At 39.9% G+C, this 17209-nt stretch overlaps 1 protein-coding gene across 1 annotated transcript in view; it reads left to right on the forward strand.

Annotated features, from left to right (window-relative positions):
* The window catches only part of LOC131687174 (uncharacterized), a gene marked incomplete at its 3' end in the record, with an annotated part of 91989 nt that extends 74781 nt beyond the window's left edge, over positions 1–17208 (forward strand). The window contains exon 13 of the mRNA XM_058971227.1: positions 16258–17208. Coding sequence (XP_058827210.1) covers positions 16258–17208 — 951 coding nt within the window. The remainder of the gene's footprint in view (positions 1–16257) is intronic.
* Position 17209: the final 1 nt, after the last annotated feature.

Here is a 17209-nt window from a genome sequence, read left to right on the forward strand (position 1 = left end):
TGTATTCATTTAAAACTGAAGTAGTCTTCAGACAACTTTAAGATTGTTTGAAGGCGAATAATTTGTTTCGTTGCACCATATATCTGAATACTTCCGTTTAAAAGTTATGAGCACTTTTTCGCTGAAAATGGGTTTTTTGTAATAACAATATCACTCATTTAGGGCAAACAAAAGATAATTCTTTTTGAACTATAGATAAGGTCATGATTAGAGTTATAATTGAGCAAAAAATGGCGAACAAGATATTTTTTTAAATTTCACAAAATTTATTTGAAAAAATCTATTTTTGAAATATCAAGTGCTTATATCTTCTGAACAATAAAAGCTAGAGTTTTGATGTATTAGAAGAAAATGTTCGTCTTCAAAAACTCTGAAAACATCTGAAGGTTGGAAAAAATTAAAACTGAAAAAGATATATTGAAAATTTGATTTTTCATTAATTGACTTTTTGTAATATGTTTAAATTACTTTCACGGTGAACAATATAAAAAATGTAGTTTCGTTTTCATAATAAAATATTGCACTTTACAATACTTTTCTATTATTTTAAATAGTAGGTAGGGTGATTCTATTTTTTTTAAATCAGTAAATTAACTTTTTAATGGATCGAGATAGAGTTTCGCTGTAATCAAGAAAATTGAAGAAAATGAAATTTTAAAAAACTTTCTCGAAGACACTGAAACTCTATGTTTTATACTTTCCATTTTACAAGAAATTTACCAAAAAAATTTGGGGCGTTTCTTAAAAAATGGGTTTTTTCGTATAACTTTTGGAGTTTTGATTTTTCATTAAGATCACTTTATAAATACTTTCAGATATTTTGAAGGAGAACTATTTGTCTTAATATATTGAACCTCTAGCTTCACTCGTTAGAAAGTTATATATACTTTTTACTAAAAATAAACTATTTTTTAGTAAATATTGCAAGATATAAAAAACATCGTATTTGCCATTTTTGGTGATCTATACTACAAAGCATGCTATTTCATATGAAAGCAACGGTATTTATTGTTCAGTGCCCGAATTGAAGATAATTCTATTTGAAAAAATTATATTTTTTTATAAAAGATCTTATAACTTTAAAACGAAAAAAGTTTGGTAGTTGGTGTTTTGAAGCAAATTATGCGCCCTAAAATAATCTTCTAGTTGTCCAAAGGGTACTTTAGCGTAAAATAAAAACTTCAAAAGTTATAGAAACAAAACAGTTTTTCAAGGAACACCCTAAAGCTTACATTTGAATTTATCGTGCAATGGAAAGTATAAAAGCTAAAGCTTGCATGTCTTATGCAAATTTATCTGAAATGTGTTACTCTACAACTTCATCGAAGACAATAAAGCTTTATCTCAAACCGTTAAAAAGTTCTATTTTAAATATTGCTAAATTTAGAACCACCCTAGGATCGGTTTAAACAAAAAGAACGGCCTTGCAAAGTACAACAACTTTGCCAAACATGCTGTAAGGCTAAGTCATTTAATTTAGGCAAAAAGTTAAAATTCATGCTAAATTCGCATTCTGGAGCACTGTGGGGTGGAAGAGTGCGGTCACACAGCAAATTTCCATACAAAACTAATTGCTCCATGATGTGCAAATGGTGTAATACATATTAAAAGGGGGCTACATTACTTGGATTTGCGGGTCTAGATCACTAATGATCATCATTTGACCACATTGGCCACCAAAGACTGTTCTTGATGCCCTCGGGCATATTCCAAGTTCCTAGGTTAATGTAACACCTATTTCTCAGCGAACAAGATACAATACTACCATGGACTGCCATTGAATTTCATTTATATCTGACATTTGGTTGGTTACTGCGGCGACTTAAGAATTTCTCATGTAAACCGGTACATTCGTAGTACTTCAAAGGTTAAACATCCATTGAAATAGTCATCAAATTACTTCTCGTTGCAAGTCACTGATGGCCAATCAAAGATTCCTTGAAAATATTGTCTGCTATCGAAACTTCTGGAACTCATGTCTCAATTGGAGGGTATAATATGCCGTTGGGTGTTGCACCTTCCATCCGCGTAATCCCCCACCCCACTTCTCGTTACACCACCCTTCCTTTAATCCATTCCCTTCTGACCAGCATTCCCTTCATCTACCATAGATTTTTAGACAGTTTCGTTCCATAACCATATGTTTTTAATGAATTTGGTGTCGCTGAACTCAAATTTAATGTCAAATTAGTGCGCGGTGTCACGGATTTTGCAATTAACACGGTTTTTTGCACGGTTTTTTTACACAGTACATATCCATCGTGTAAAAAAAAATATAGAAGGTTGTGTACAAGACACGACCACCGTTACATTGAAAATGCAGCATAACTAGCGAACACTATGCGCGAATTTATTTCATCGTATTGACAATTTCGTCTGTAGATAGACTTTCGTGCACATTTTGAAAGAAGAAAAACAAATATTCACGCGTTAAACTACATGGAGAACAGCAAATAAACAAACCGATTATCTTTTCCACAATCCTACAGAGGGTGTTAAATGTTGTTTTTGTTAGCCACTGCAAGAACCAAACTATGGTAGATACGGTGTGAGCATATTTTCATGTGACAAAATTATTTTGCTATGAGTCTATTTGGGGATAAAATTCGCAATATCAATATCGCATCATTTTCAAGGCACACACGTATTACGTTGTTACTTTTAATGTTATTGTTCAATAGTAAAGATACAGAATTGATCGTTAACAAGTACGCATTTAAGACAAGCTAATACAAGGAATTTTCTAATTCATTTCCTTTTCCATTATATATTCGTTCTAATAAGGACGGTTTGCAGATAACTGTCTTGTAATTCAGGACGAGAATTCTTTGAAACGATTCAAACCTTGCCGGCGATTCGCTTCTCCTGCGTACACACAGACGAACATTCCCCACACGCAGCTCATGTCAAATGAGCACTTTTTGAAACAAGGCATCTTTTTTATCAACTTTTTGATGCAGAAGAAAGACCATCTTTTTGTACGACAAATGAAAGTATTTTCATCACTCTTTTTGGTGTGGTTTTCGCATAGTGGCAGGGTTGCCACATTCAATGATTTCCTTCAAGGTTTTGCAAAAACTTTCGGGTTTATAGATTATTAATTTGAAGAATATTTGCTAATATTATGATTCACTGGAAAAGGTACAAAATAAACGAGCACAAACTAAATGCAAGTAAACTCTCCGGAAGTTGCGCAAATGGCCCACTGAACGAGCAGCCTCTGGTGCGCAAAGACGATTTCGCTAGATTTGCAGAGCAGCGTGCACTCCGTGCACTAGCGCGATTTCCGGAAGGTTAATAAGTGTAATTTTCTAATTCAATTCTTTTTTCCATATGTATTCCTCCTAATAGGGACTGATAACAGTCTTGTGATACAGAACGAGTATCCTATGAAAAAGATTTGAGTCTTGCCTGCACGACTAACCACACGGCTAACCGCACGGCATAAACCAGCAACTCGCCAGCTCGCTTCAGTTCCGCCATCCGACTTGGAACTGCGAGCAAAATCCTTCCACAAATGCACAAACGCTCCCGTTCCGTGGCTCGTGTTGAATCAAAGATTAACAGCAGCAGCAGCGATAATCTAACTGGTTCTGCCAGCAGTGCAGGCATGACAATGAAGGAATTCGGTCAGAAATATTTCTTTTATATCAAGCGATGAACTGTATAGAACGCTTATGAGTGTCGAGATGAGGTCTATGTTAGGGAAAGTCTTGCGCTAATACGCGAAAATTGTATATGTTTTCCCTATAACCTGATAACAATTTTTTACTGGCAATTTTCTAAATCGATTGGTTTTCGAATCATGAAAATCTATCAACAATTAACAAAACGTATACGAAATCTTTGTCTGTTTTCTTACATTTCCCAATGTTTTTACAACAATACGGATTTTTCAATAGTCTACAATTGAAGTACCAATATAAAGGTGCAATCAATTTTTAAGTTAGACTTTTCTGAATCGATTGGTTTTCAAATGACACAAATCCATCAACAATTAACAGCGATACAGTCATTTAAAATTATGCCACATTTTTGTAACGCTGATAGAATTTTAGTTTTTAGTTTTACACCAGCCCCATATAGTGGAGTAAAGCATTTTCAATGTTAAAAACCTTTGTGTACACTACTGAAGGTTGAAAGTATTGTCGAAAATTGTCAAAATCTTTCTATTTCGGTTTTAGTTTTACGATATAAATTTCAATTATTAACTATTTTTGCAATATACAATATGATAATTATTTTACATCTTTTGAGACGCCAAACTGTGTGTAGAATACGTTTGATTTTTTTAGTGCTGGCTCACCAAATAGAAAATAAATAAAAATTATACCTTCCGAAATTGAAATCGTCAAACAATTGCCAAAAATCTTCAACCTTCTTTAGGTATTAACTTTTTGTAACGAATAAAGTGTTAGCGGGTCTTTTTTTTTATTCATTTCGTTTATTTGATAGGCACAAATGCGTTAGCTTGGCGGTGCCAAATTCTTTTGTTTTTACATTTTGTATATTTTAAAACTAGGAGATTACAATGTTGAAATATTTTTTTTAAAAAAGAAAAATTTTACAGCTATCTTAAGACTAGAAATAAAATTCTATATACAAGAGAGGGGGCGAAAGATTTTTTTTATGAAAAAATTTTAAAACAAGGAATTCAATAGTAATAATTTTTAGGAAATATTTACAGTTATCTTAAAACTAACAATATAGTTTGGTACACAAAAGGGGGAACAAATATTTATGAGAAAATTCGCAGGTGTTTTAAGACTAGGGATACAATTCTATTTACAAGATGGGGGACAATAGTTTTAACAAAGAGGTAAAATTACAACTATCTTAAAACTAGGAATACAGAATACAAATTTGAACTTTTTTAGCGGAGACTTATGCTTGTTCAAGATATTCAGAGGGGGGCTGTAGAAGCAGTTGCATCAAGGACAGGGGAGAGAAAGCGTAGATGGTGACCGGGAGAGAAGAGCAAAACTTGCAACTTTCGCTCAAACGGGAGATCAGCGAAAGATTACCGCCTCAGTCTAGTAGGTCGGATTGGCGGATGGTATTCTTCGGACCCGCGGGGAATCCTTCAAAAGTCATCGGACCTTGAGTCGCTCTCGCTTCAGTTTCCGTAGTGGTAAGTGCGACGGCGGTTACATAGTTGCAGTGTGGAGCTGATCGGTCCCACAAGGCAAGAGAAAGCTTCTAAAACGAGAAATAAAAAGAGAGGGGCTAAATTGGGATATTTGTCGTTTTTATGAAAGTATAAATAAGGGACATATAGGGGAAATCACGATTTGCCAGTATATCTCGGACTGGGACATTGGGTGGTCTACCTCGGGCCCGAAGGGAATCCTTTAACTGAGACCTGGCGTCCAAGTACCCGGCGCATACCCAGACAACGTGCTCGATGTCGTGATAGCCCTCGTCACAAGCGCACAGACTACTCTCCGCAAGCCCAATACGCCGCAGATGCGCATCCAAGGTGTAGTGGTTGGACATAAGTCGGGACATTACACGAATAAAATCCCGACCCACATCCATCCCCCTGAACCAAGGCTTCGTTGATACCTTTGGGATAATGGAATGTAGCCATCGTCCAAGTTCACCATTGCTCCACGAGGTTTGCCAACTGTTGAGTGTCCTCTGACGACAAATACTAAAAAATTCGTTGAAGCAGATTGGTCTTTCGTATATGTCACCATTTAATGCGCCCACCTTTGCTAATGAGTCGGCCTTTTCATTGCCCGGGATAGAGCAATGAGAGGGGACCCAAACAAAGGTAATTTGATAAGATTTTTCAGATAACGTACACAAGGACTCCCGTATCTTCCCCAGGAAATATGGGAATTGCTTTTTGGGCTTCATCGCACGAAGAGCCTCGATGGAGCTGAGGCTGTCCGAAATGATGAAGTAGTGATCTGTGGGCAGAGTGTCGATGATCCCAAGGGTGTACTGAATTGCAGCTAACTCTGCGACGTAAACTGAAGCGGGATCATTGAGCTTGAATGAAGCGGTGATAGTATTGTTGAAGATACCGAAGCCAGTGGACTCATCGAGATTTGATCCGTCAGTGTAGAACATTTTGTCACAGTCAACTTCTCGGAATTTATTATAAAATATGTTGGGGATCACTTGCGGGCGTGTATGGTCCGGGATTCCACGAATCTCTTCCTTCATGGATGTGTCGAAGAATACAGTAGAATCAGAAGTATCTAGGAAACGAACACGGTTGGGAGTATATGAAGAAGGATTAATGCTCTGTGCCATGTAGTCGAAATACAAGGCCATAAATCGGGTTTGAGAATTAAGCTCGACGAGCCTCTCGAAGTTTTCAATCACCAACGGGTTCAGAATGTCGCATCGGATGAGCGATCGATATGAGAGTTCCCAAAATCGATTTTTTAGCGGAAGAACGCCCGCCAGCACTTCGAGACTCATCGTATGGGTCGAGTGCATGCAACCCAAGGCAATGCGCAAGCAACGATACTGGATTCACTTCAGTTTGATGAAGTGTATGTTCGCAGCGGAGCGGAAACAGAAACACCCGTACTCCATCACCGACAATATCGTTGTTTGGTATAACCTGATCAGGTCTCCTGGGTGAGCACCCCACCATGTTCCAGTTATTGTTCGGAGAAAATTGATCCTTTGTTGGCATTTCTGTTTCAGATACCTAATGTGACATCCCCAGGTACCTTTAGAGTCGAACCAGACCCCGAGATATTTGAAAGTTGAAACCTGGTTGATCGTTGCACCCATTAATAGAAGCTGGAGTTGCGCCGGCTCACGCTTCCTAGAAAAAACAACCAACTCAGTTTTCTCCGTGGAGAACTCAATACCCAGCTGAAGAGCCCAAGCAGACAAATTGTCCAAGGTATTTTGTAATGGTCCTTGCAAGTCGGCAGCTTTGGGCCCTATAACAGAGACCACCCCGTCGTCTGCAAGTTGCCTTAGCGTGCATGAATTGGCAAGACAATCGTCAATGTCATTCACGTAGAAATTGTAGAGCAGGGGACTTAGACATGAGCCCTGGGGAAGACCCATGTAGCTAAATCGCGATGTTGTTAAATCGCCATGCGAAAAGTGCATGTGCTTTTCAGACAACAGGTTTAGCAAAAAGTTATTTAAAATTGGCGAAAGACCATGCTGGTGCAGCTTCTCTGACAGAATGTTGATAGAAACTGAGTCAAAAGCCCCCTTAATATCCAAGAAGACTGATGCCATCTGCTCTTTGTTAGCATAGGCCATTTGGATTTCTGTAGAAAGCAACGCAAGGCAATCGTTCGTCCCTTTGCCTTTGCGGAAGCCAAATTGTGTATCTGACAGTAAGCCATTTGCTTCAACCCAATTGTCGAGGCGAAACAAGATCATTTTCTCGAACAACTTCCGAATACAGGACAGCATTGCAATCGGCCGATATGAGTTGTGGTCGGAGGCTGGTTTTCCTGGTTTTTGGATGGCGATGACCTTCACTTGCCTCCAGTCATGAGGGACAATGTTACCCTCAAGAAACTTGTTAAATAAATTCAACAAGCGCCTTTTTGCAGTGTCAGGTAGATTCTTCAGCAAGTTGAATTTGATTCTGTCTAACCCTGGGGCGTTATTGTTGCATGATAAGAGAGCAAGTGAGAACTCCACCATCGAAAACGGTGTTTCGTTCGCGGTATCGTGAGGAGACGCGGCGCGGTAAGTTTTCTGTACCGGGACAGAGTCCGGACAGATCTTCTTGGCGAAAGCAAATATCCAACGGTTTGAATATTCCACGTTCTCGTTGGTACTATTACGGTTACGCATACGTCGAGCCGTACCCCAAAGAGTGCTCATCGCTGTTTCTCTCGTTAACCCGTCGACGAACCGGCGCCAATAACTACGTTTTTTGGCTTTCATTAGACTCTTCATTCGCCTTTCTAGCGACGCGTACTGTAGATAGCTAGCGGGTAACCCGTCTTCCCGGAAGGCCTTATATGCAGTGGACTTTTCCGCGTACAGCTCTGAGCACTCTTTATCCCACCACAGGGTGGGAGACCGTCCATGGGTATTCGCGCTGGGTACTGGTTTAGTCTGAGCTTGATTCGCACTGTCGAGAATCAAGCCAGCCAAAAACCTGTACTCTTCCTCCGGAGGAAGTTCTTGAGTGGATTCGATTTTAACGGATATCGCGGTCGCGTAACTCTTCCAATCAATGTTCCGTGTGAGGTCATACGAGACATTGATTGTTTCCGATGGTCTTGAACCGTTAGCAATTGAAATCACGATAGGCAAATGGTCGCTACCGTGGGGATCAGGGATCACCTTCCACATGCAATCTAACTGTAGCGAAGTCGAGCATAGAGATAAATCCAACGCGCTTGCGCGTGCTGGTGGTGTAGGAATCCGCGTCATTTCTCCCGTGTTTAAGATGGTCATGTTGAAATTATCGCAAAGATCTTGGATTAATGTTGATCTATTATCATCATGAAGACAGCCCCATACCGTACCGTGCGAGTTAAAGTCTCCCAGAACTAGCCGCGGTGCCGGTAAGGATTCCGTGATATTACAAAGCGTTCGGTACCCTACCGAGGCTCTAGGAGGAATGTAGATGGAAGCAATGCAAAGGTCTTTACCTTTGATTAAAACTTGACAAGCGACAATTTCAATGCCTTGTGTCGAAGGGAGGTTAATTCGGTTGAAAGAATAGCACTTTTTGATCCCCAAAAGTACTCCTCCATAGGGGTTTTCTCGATCCAGACGAATTATATTAAAGTCGTGGAAGTTGAGATTTATATCGGAAGTTAACCAAGTTTCACATAATGCGAAAGCATCACATTTTAAACTATTTAGTAAAAATTTAAAGGAATCGATTTTCGGGAGGATACTTCTGCTGTTCCACTGTAGAACAGTGATCGAATCGGTGACCTCGTTCGATGACTTAGCCATCGAAGGATACGATCGCTGCAAGGAGGGGCCATTTAGTAGTCAACTGCTTCAAAAATGTTTGCACTATAGGGAGAAAACGTATCAGAAGGCTTTTAAGAGGATCAGTAACATTGAAAGCTGTGAAAATTAAGTCCACTATGTCAGAAAATTTCATTAGTCCGCTACTGGACTGAGTATCTGTTTGAAAAAAGGGGACACTTGGGGTTTTTGGTGTTCCTGGAAGTGGTGGGTACTCCTTGTTAGAATTAATATTTCCAAGTCCTGGAGCAAATTGCTTCGGCTTTTGTGCATCACTTCCGTTGGATTTATTGATTGCGGATGGCGCACTCTGAGTGGACGACACCTTGGCACCCTTACGAGGCAATGTAGGGGAGGCTAGATTTCTCCTCTTCCTGGATTCCCCTGGGTTAACCAATGATGTTCCCTCTTGTGGGTCGTCAGATTCTTGCTCAACGCCAGCCAAAAGAGCAAAGGAATTTTCGGAGCGGACAGATGGCGAAGCATTCTTTAGCATTTCTGCATAAGAGTGCCTCGAGCGATCCTTAAGGGAGCGCTTAATTTTATCCCCGCGCTGCTTGTACGCCGGGCATGACTTAAGAGCATGCGGAGGGCCCCCGCAGTAAATACACTTCTCAGTTTCTCCACCGCAAGCGTCATCCTCATGCTCTCCCTCGCATTTGCCGCACCGTTTTTTATTGCCACAATAAGTGGCTGTGTGGCCCAGTTGCTTGCAATTGCTGCAGTTCATTACCCACGGTACAAATAGGCGAACAGGTAAGCGAACCTTATCCAGGAGGACATAGTTGGGAAGAGCAGATCCGGAGAAAGTCACCCGAATCGAGTCTGACGGAGAATAAGTTGCCTTATCGTCTTCAGTTTTTGCGGAATACAATTGCTTGCATTCCAGAATTTTCACCTTTTGAAGTGAAGGGTCCTTAAAGCAGCCAACCCCGTACTTCAACAGGTCTTCGCACTTTAGACCCGGTTCGGCGACGACCCCATCGATCTCCACAACTCTACAAGGCACATACACTTTGAATTGCCTCGTAAAACGCTCGCTGCGAGCAATCTGGTTTGCCTGGTCGAGGTCATTTACTATAACGCGTATCTTATTAGCTCGAACACGTGTTATCTGAGCCACGGACGGGTAGTTGGCAGTCAGCTCCCGTGAGATTTCTAGAATATTGGGCGATTTCGTGTTGGGCCGGAAATACACCACCCAGGGTCCAGTCGAACTGGCTGGGTATGTTTTAATACGGGGAGGACTGGGGGAATCAGGGGAGGGAGTAATTTCGGGTTTATCCGGTATATCCATGGGAATATCATTCCCATCCAATGTTACTTCGCCCTCGGCCATTTAGGCACGAGGATAACACGTGGTGTAAACGAGAGATGAAACTTATATTCAGGGGAAAGGGCAGAAGTAGAGACCGATCGGGGAAAGGTAAATGAAAGAAAAAAAAATACTTAGCTTATATAGCGGCGATTCCGGCTATTCTGGTATTCACTTCACCAGCCTGGGCACCGGCGAACAAAGACTGCCTCGAACAATGGTTGACCTTCACTGACAATTTATTCTTGTTCACTTTATGCACAGCACCAGAAAACGAACTGCTTCGATCGAGAGCTCGGAGAGTTATGATGTGTTAGCGGGTCTATTAACCCTGAATTCGACCTCTGTTTTAAAACAAATTTTAAGTCAAATCTATATGAACCTGTACCCAAATTAACACACAATTTGTTTCAATTTTCAGTTTCTGGTAAATATTACCGTTTTTGACCATGTTGGCAAGTGGGAATCGGTGCCGAATGGGGCCATGTTTGGCATATATAGATGAATACTACAGAACAGTCATCATAAATCACAGGATACGAATTTAATGGGGTTTTCGATTGATTGACACCGGTGTAGTGGAGTGCACTGAAACTGCACCGTTTTTGCACTTTCTAGCAGAAGTGCAGAAAACTGGATATGTTCCATTGACACTTCTGCTAGAAAGTGCAAAACCAGTGCAATCCACTACACCGGTGTCAATCAATCGAAAACCCCATAAGCGAATGATATACCCGAATTTATACGAATGATATTCCAAAAAATCTTAGAACTCTAGGACAAGGTTCATGAATTTCCAGTTTCACTGATGGTCCTGATCTTCCGGAAGGTTTTTTTTTGTAGCCAAAAAAACCTGTATAGGTCATAAGTACGAACTCGTTCAAACGAGAATTCAAGAAACACTAAAAGTCCATGGTTCTAAGACCAGCTTTATGAATTTATCAGTTCAGCAAATGTTCCAGATTTTCTGGATGGTCATTATGTGAGCGATACGATCAATTTTTGACTCGAAACTAGAAATTTATGCCAATGCAACGTGAATAAATGATTTCGAAAAAACTGCAGAATTCTAAAAGTAGATTCATGAATTGGAAGCTCTACAGATGTTCCGGATTTTTCAAGTAGAATCCAGTATTTGATCCAGAGTATCAATATCATTTTAGATTGGATTTTATATAAACTTTCGAGAATATTACAAAACTTTGAGATCAGTTTCATTGATTGTCCACATTGTCAATGCTTCAGTATTATGAAAAATACCATGGTATCGCCGGAATCAGCATCGGAAGCGTAAAGCGGAACTTCCAAGATCGGCCCAATCATGTACAAAACTGTTATGAACTAAATCCTTGACGGGTTGCACTTGCAACAAATCCAACACTCGCGACGTTACCTTACGATGTCGATTTCGCGGTTACTAATGGGCCTTCGAATTATCGATGAAAAAGACGTGGTGTCTCTTACGCATTTATATTATAACTAACTCATACGCAGCGCATTTGCTTGCCTTCATGGCAGTAGAGTGTATAGGTATAAACCTGCGTTTGCCATTTGCTGCTATCAATCAAATTCGTAATTCATGTACACCCTTATATGAAACTAAGTAGATCTAAAATTATTTCACAATTTACTCATTCATTTATTTTGGATTGTTCTTATTTCGGCTTCACAACATGTAGGGGAAAATGGGGAGACTTGATCAAGTGCAGAATTCTATTATTGGCTATAACGTGTTCTATTAGGTGCTTAACATTTTTTCAAAAATATTTTCATACTTGTTTTGGTCCCTTAAGGTAGTTTAAAAAGTTTGTTATTAAAACTCCTTTCCTTATAGAAAATATTCCGTAATTAAAAAGTTTGCGTTAAATGATGTAATTTTTCATTAAACTTTATATGGACATATCTACTCGACAAAGAATTGCTTTCAAAGCACTCAATCATTATTTTATTTATTAGGAACTAATGAAATGATTTTATATAAATCGGAACATTGGAATAGTTATTACTAAAATTTGCATGACATTCAACGCAATAACTAACGTCGGGGAGACTTGACCAAGATTTTATGGGGAGACTTGACCAAGTGGGAATAAGCTGAAGAAAGATAAAAAATTTCTTATATTTTCATCACTATTATAGCTGTTGTCAATGTCAACCACGTCGCAAAAAAATCCCACATCAAACATCAGTCTATAGCTTTTAGTACTAGTAAACACAGTTAGCAGTAATATGGATGATTTAGTGACGTGTGAACATTAAATTTAAACAGTGCAAAGAATCCTTAAAAGGCAATGCATTAAAACAGTCAAAATTTATGAAATACAACTCTTTGATGTTTTTTACTGCTACCTAAAGATCTTGACAATATGGAAAAAAGGATTACAGTATGTTTTTTTTTCCTTTTCTATTTCGACTCATTTTTTTTTTACATTTTAACGACATTCAATTAGCTAGAGATTAGTGGGTAGGGAAAGTTATGAAAATTAGAGCCATAGCACTCAAGTGAGAGGAAGGACGTGCAGTAAACAGATCGGAAACTAGAAGTGGCAAGGTCATTATAACAGGCTTAATATCGTACGGGCTTAATTTTTGTCTTCTGCTAATGAGGGTCGAGCTTAGGCAGCATAACTACGAATCACTCGAGTTCACTAGCATGTGTCCTGGTATATTTATGTAATTATATTTTGATCTGATTTTTCAAAATTCTGTTGGTCAAGTCTCCCCAGGCCTTTGTCAAGTCTCCCCGCAGTGGGGACATGTCTTAAAATTGAGTTCGAAATCGGGGTCAATATGTCCCGCTAACACCTTATTCGTAACTTTTTGCCTTTCTCATATAGAAAGGTTATGCAATCACTCTGAAAAACGTCAACCTAATCCCGGCCCGGAGGGCCGAGTGTCATATCCCATTCGACTCAGTTCATCGAGATCGGAAAAAGTCTGTATGTGTGTGTATGTATGTGTGTGTATGTGTGTGTGTATGTGTGTGTATGTATGTGCGTATGTGTCAAATAATGTCACTCATTTTTCTCAGAGATGGCTGGACCGATTTGCCCAAACTTAGTCTCAAATGAAAGGTGCAACCTTCCCATCAGCTGCTATTGAATTTTGGATCGATCGGAATTCTGGTTCCGGAATTACGGGTTTCAGAGTGCGGCCACACAGATTTTTCTCATAAAAACTGTAGGAAAAATTAAAAATAGAATTTTTATTTTTGATGCTAAATGTATTCAAGGTGCATAAAACGTCGAGATTTGATGCAAACACGAAAAAAATTTGACGAAGATTCACTTTTTTGGATTTTGCACATTTTTGCCTTTCTCATATAGAAAGGTTTTGCAATCACTCTGAAAAACGTCAACTTAATCCCGGCCCGGAGGGCCGAGTGTCATATCCCATTCGACTCAGTTCATCGAGATCGGAAAAAGTCTGTATGTGTGTGTGTATGTATGTGTGTATGTGTGTGTATGTGTGTGTGTATGTGTGTGTATGTATGTGCGTATGTGTCAAATAATGTCACTCATTTTTCTCAGAGATGGCTGGACCGATTTGCCCAAACTTAGTCTCAAATGAAAGGTGCAACCTTCCCATCGGCTGCTATTGAATTTTGGATTCTGGTTCCGGAATTACGGGTTTCAGAGTGCGGCCACACAGAAATTTCTCATAAAAACTATAGGAAAAATTAAAAATAGAATTTTTATTTTTGATGCTAAATGTATTCAAGGTGCATAAAACGTCGAGATTTGATGCAAACACGAAACAAATTTGACGAAGATTCACTTTTTTGGATTTTGCACATTTTTGCCTTTCTCATATAGAAAGGTTATGCAATCACTCTGAAAAACTTCAACCTAATCCCGGCCCGGAGGGCCGAGTGTCATATCCCATTCGACTCAGTTCGTCGAGATCGGAAAAAGTCTGTATGTGTGTGTGTATGTGTGTATGTATGTGTTTTTTTCGACTCGCATAAGGTTTCTGGATTTTAACAGGGGCGTAGTTGATGGTTCTCGGAGAGGGGTTACACCCCCCCCCTCTACTGTTCACTCCCCTCCTTTAAAAATCTCCTTAAATCACCCCTCAGACCACCACCTCATACCCCTCCCTTTCAACCCCATCATCTTTAAACCACCACTATATTACAAAGCATACCAATTTAAGCTGGGGAGTCGTTCGTTCATGGGACTTTCGCCCTCCTCACATACCCACCCCCGCATGACAAAATGAGTTAGCAAGCAGATAACATTGATCTAATGCTGATTAGGCTAATGGAGTATGATATTTTTTTGTTTCAAGTGTTTCACCGTCGACACGTAGCTCATCAAGTTCGTGGCTGGCATGCCATTGTGTATAAGTGCAAAGTGTACTAAGAATGTAATGGACATTTCCACAATTATGTTGAACATAAAAAGCCTCCGTGCCATAGTTTAGAGAAATGAGAAAGGCACAATTGCACCGCTAGGTGGATTAAAACAGGTTTTGTACTACCCTTCAGGAATGTCCGAAAATTTTAAACTCGATTGAAAATTGTTGATCTCCATGAAAGAGGAATAGTCAAGAAATTCCAAAATTCTAGGTGCACATTAAAAAGTAATCGCATTTTGATAGTTCATTTTGGGTCATATTCACCCCAACACCTAAAGAAGGTTAAATACTTTTGGCCATTTCGTGTCTTTTAAGACTGCAGTTCATAATGCATTTTGAGAAATACTTACGCATCCGGAGTATTTCAATAATTTAATTCCATGCCTTCATCCGTTGGTCGGTGAAACAAAAGATTTGAAATATTCTATGTTGCATTTCACGATAATCTAGTTTACTTCGTTAATGAAATCAATTGAATTCTGGTCGTTTGTGTCCTCACTGAAATGGTAGTGTAACGGCGTATGCCGTTGTGTCCGGACTGAAACAAATGTTACAAACTGAGACAAACGTTTCAAGCTTTAACACAGGTAAACTTTTATGTTTTGTGTTGAGCTGAAACGTTCGTGTCCAGACTGAGACTGGCAGCGTCAAAACAACAGCATAGGATTATTGTTTTCAGCAAAAACATAGTTCGCCCAAATATCAACTAGTCGAAATGAAAAAAATCAACTAATTTTTGGGTTGAATTTGTGACGATTCGGTTTTTCGCGAATGAAAGATCCACTCTTTACAATTCCAAGGAAGTAATGCATGCAATATATTATTAAGTGTTCTATAAATCACAAATTTGATTTAAATGGAGTGGTTCGAAAATATTTCCATGCATCTCGATAACGAAGGATTCACCGAGTTCAGATACCAATAGCACTATTAAACCCTATAGTTTAGGACCATCGAATGCACACAAGTTTCACTTTTTGAGATCCATGCGGCAGTGAATTTCATCAAATTTAAGTGAAAATTGCTTTGAAAATGCTTAGAGTAGTAAAGCACAAAGTGTTGGTGGAAATCTCATATCTTATCCCCTTGCCACCCAATCCCGCCTCAAGTAACCTACAGGAGATTCATTACACGATTTTCAAAATAAGATTACATATTGTCCCTGCCACTAAACTACTAAGAATTTCTTAATAGTAGTAGTCTACTATAGCAGCAATTCTCAACCTCAGGAGGCATTGAAGTCGTTGCTGGGCGTCCGCGAAGAAGAATCTTTTCCGGATAGATATTGAAATTTCTGTAACATACTTTTTTTTCTGTAACATACTGAAATATTGACAACATATAAAATCGATGTAAAGTCTTGGGGGTTCGCACCCACCCAGGATAATTTCGAAGGAGTCCGCGGCCACCGGAGGAGATTTCTAAGGGGTCCGCAATCACCTGGGTGGTTGCGAAGGGGGTACGTGGTTCAAACAAGATTGAGAACCGTCTTACGTATTTAGAAATAATTTTTTCTGCACTATTTGAAGGGCTAAGAACTGTTGTTCTACGTATTATTTTACCATATATGAGTCGTAAGACCTGATATTCCCAAATGCAATTTATTTTGGCCAAAGCTCGAATCTCTCTGACAATATTTCTTCCAATTTCAGATTACAGTTCGTTCCAGTCCCCAAAGCAACAAAGTGGACACCATTTCCGTCTGCCGTCAGTGCCACAAGAATTGCAAAAGTCGTATGAACTCTCCCAGCAACAATTCCCTAACGGTGCAACACAGCCAAACTTCGTCGATCCGTTGCTGTGTTTCGTCGTCAACGACCGGTAGCAGCCTAAACAAGAGTCCCCATTCCAACTCGAGTATATCTTCCACCAGCACACTAACCATGCCCAGTAAATCACCCACGAAACCGGAGTACTCAGCCATCGGTCGGTCCACGGTGGAGCTCGTCGAATCGCCCTATAAGCAACCATCGTACAAGCATCATCCATCGCCATCTCTCAGCCTAAGCAATTACAAGACCAAGTGCCAAACGCCCTGCCACTGCAAGTGTACGCCAAAAGACTTTGAGAAAATTAATCTTAGCCCGGACGAACTGCTCCACGAGCGGGTCAAGATACTTAAGAACGCCACTGAAATTAGCGCAAACCAGTCCAGTTCCTCGGGGTCTCCGAGAGTCAACGGACACACGACCACAAAAACGCTACGGACAAGCAGATGTGATAGCATTCCATGTGATGACACTGTAGATAATAACAACGTCGAAGACTGGTCGCTGATGCTGATTGGGTTAGCACAAATCAATCCGGCTGCTTCGCTGGTTCATATGGATCCATTCGAAGCAGTTCCTACCATAGCTGTAGTACCACCAACTCCGGATGCGCTGACAAGCAATAATTGTAAGCAGAGTATGTCGCTGAACTGGAACGATACAAATCGACTGCAGCTCGGAAAGATCAGCGAAAGCAATGGAAATGATTACGAGGAGTATTCGCCAGACAATTCACCGGAAGATGAATTACCAAGCCATCCGTATCGTGCTTTGAACACCGGGATGAAACGATACGGAACACTGTCCAGCTTGGAGCGTGTCCCATCAGATGAAA

The sequence above is a fragment of the Topomyia yanbarensis genome, chromosome 3 (assembly GCF_030247195.1).
Source record: "Topomyia yanbarensis strain Yona2022 chromosome 3, ASM3024719v1, whole genome shotgun sequence".
Lineage (NCBI taxonomy): Eukaryota > Metazoa > Arthropoda > Insecta > Diptera > Culicidae > Topomyia > Topomyia yanbarensis.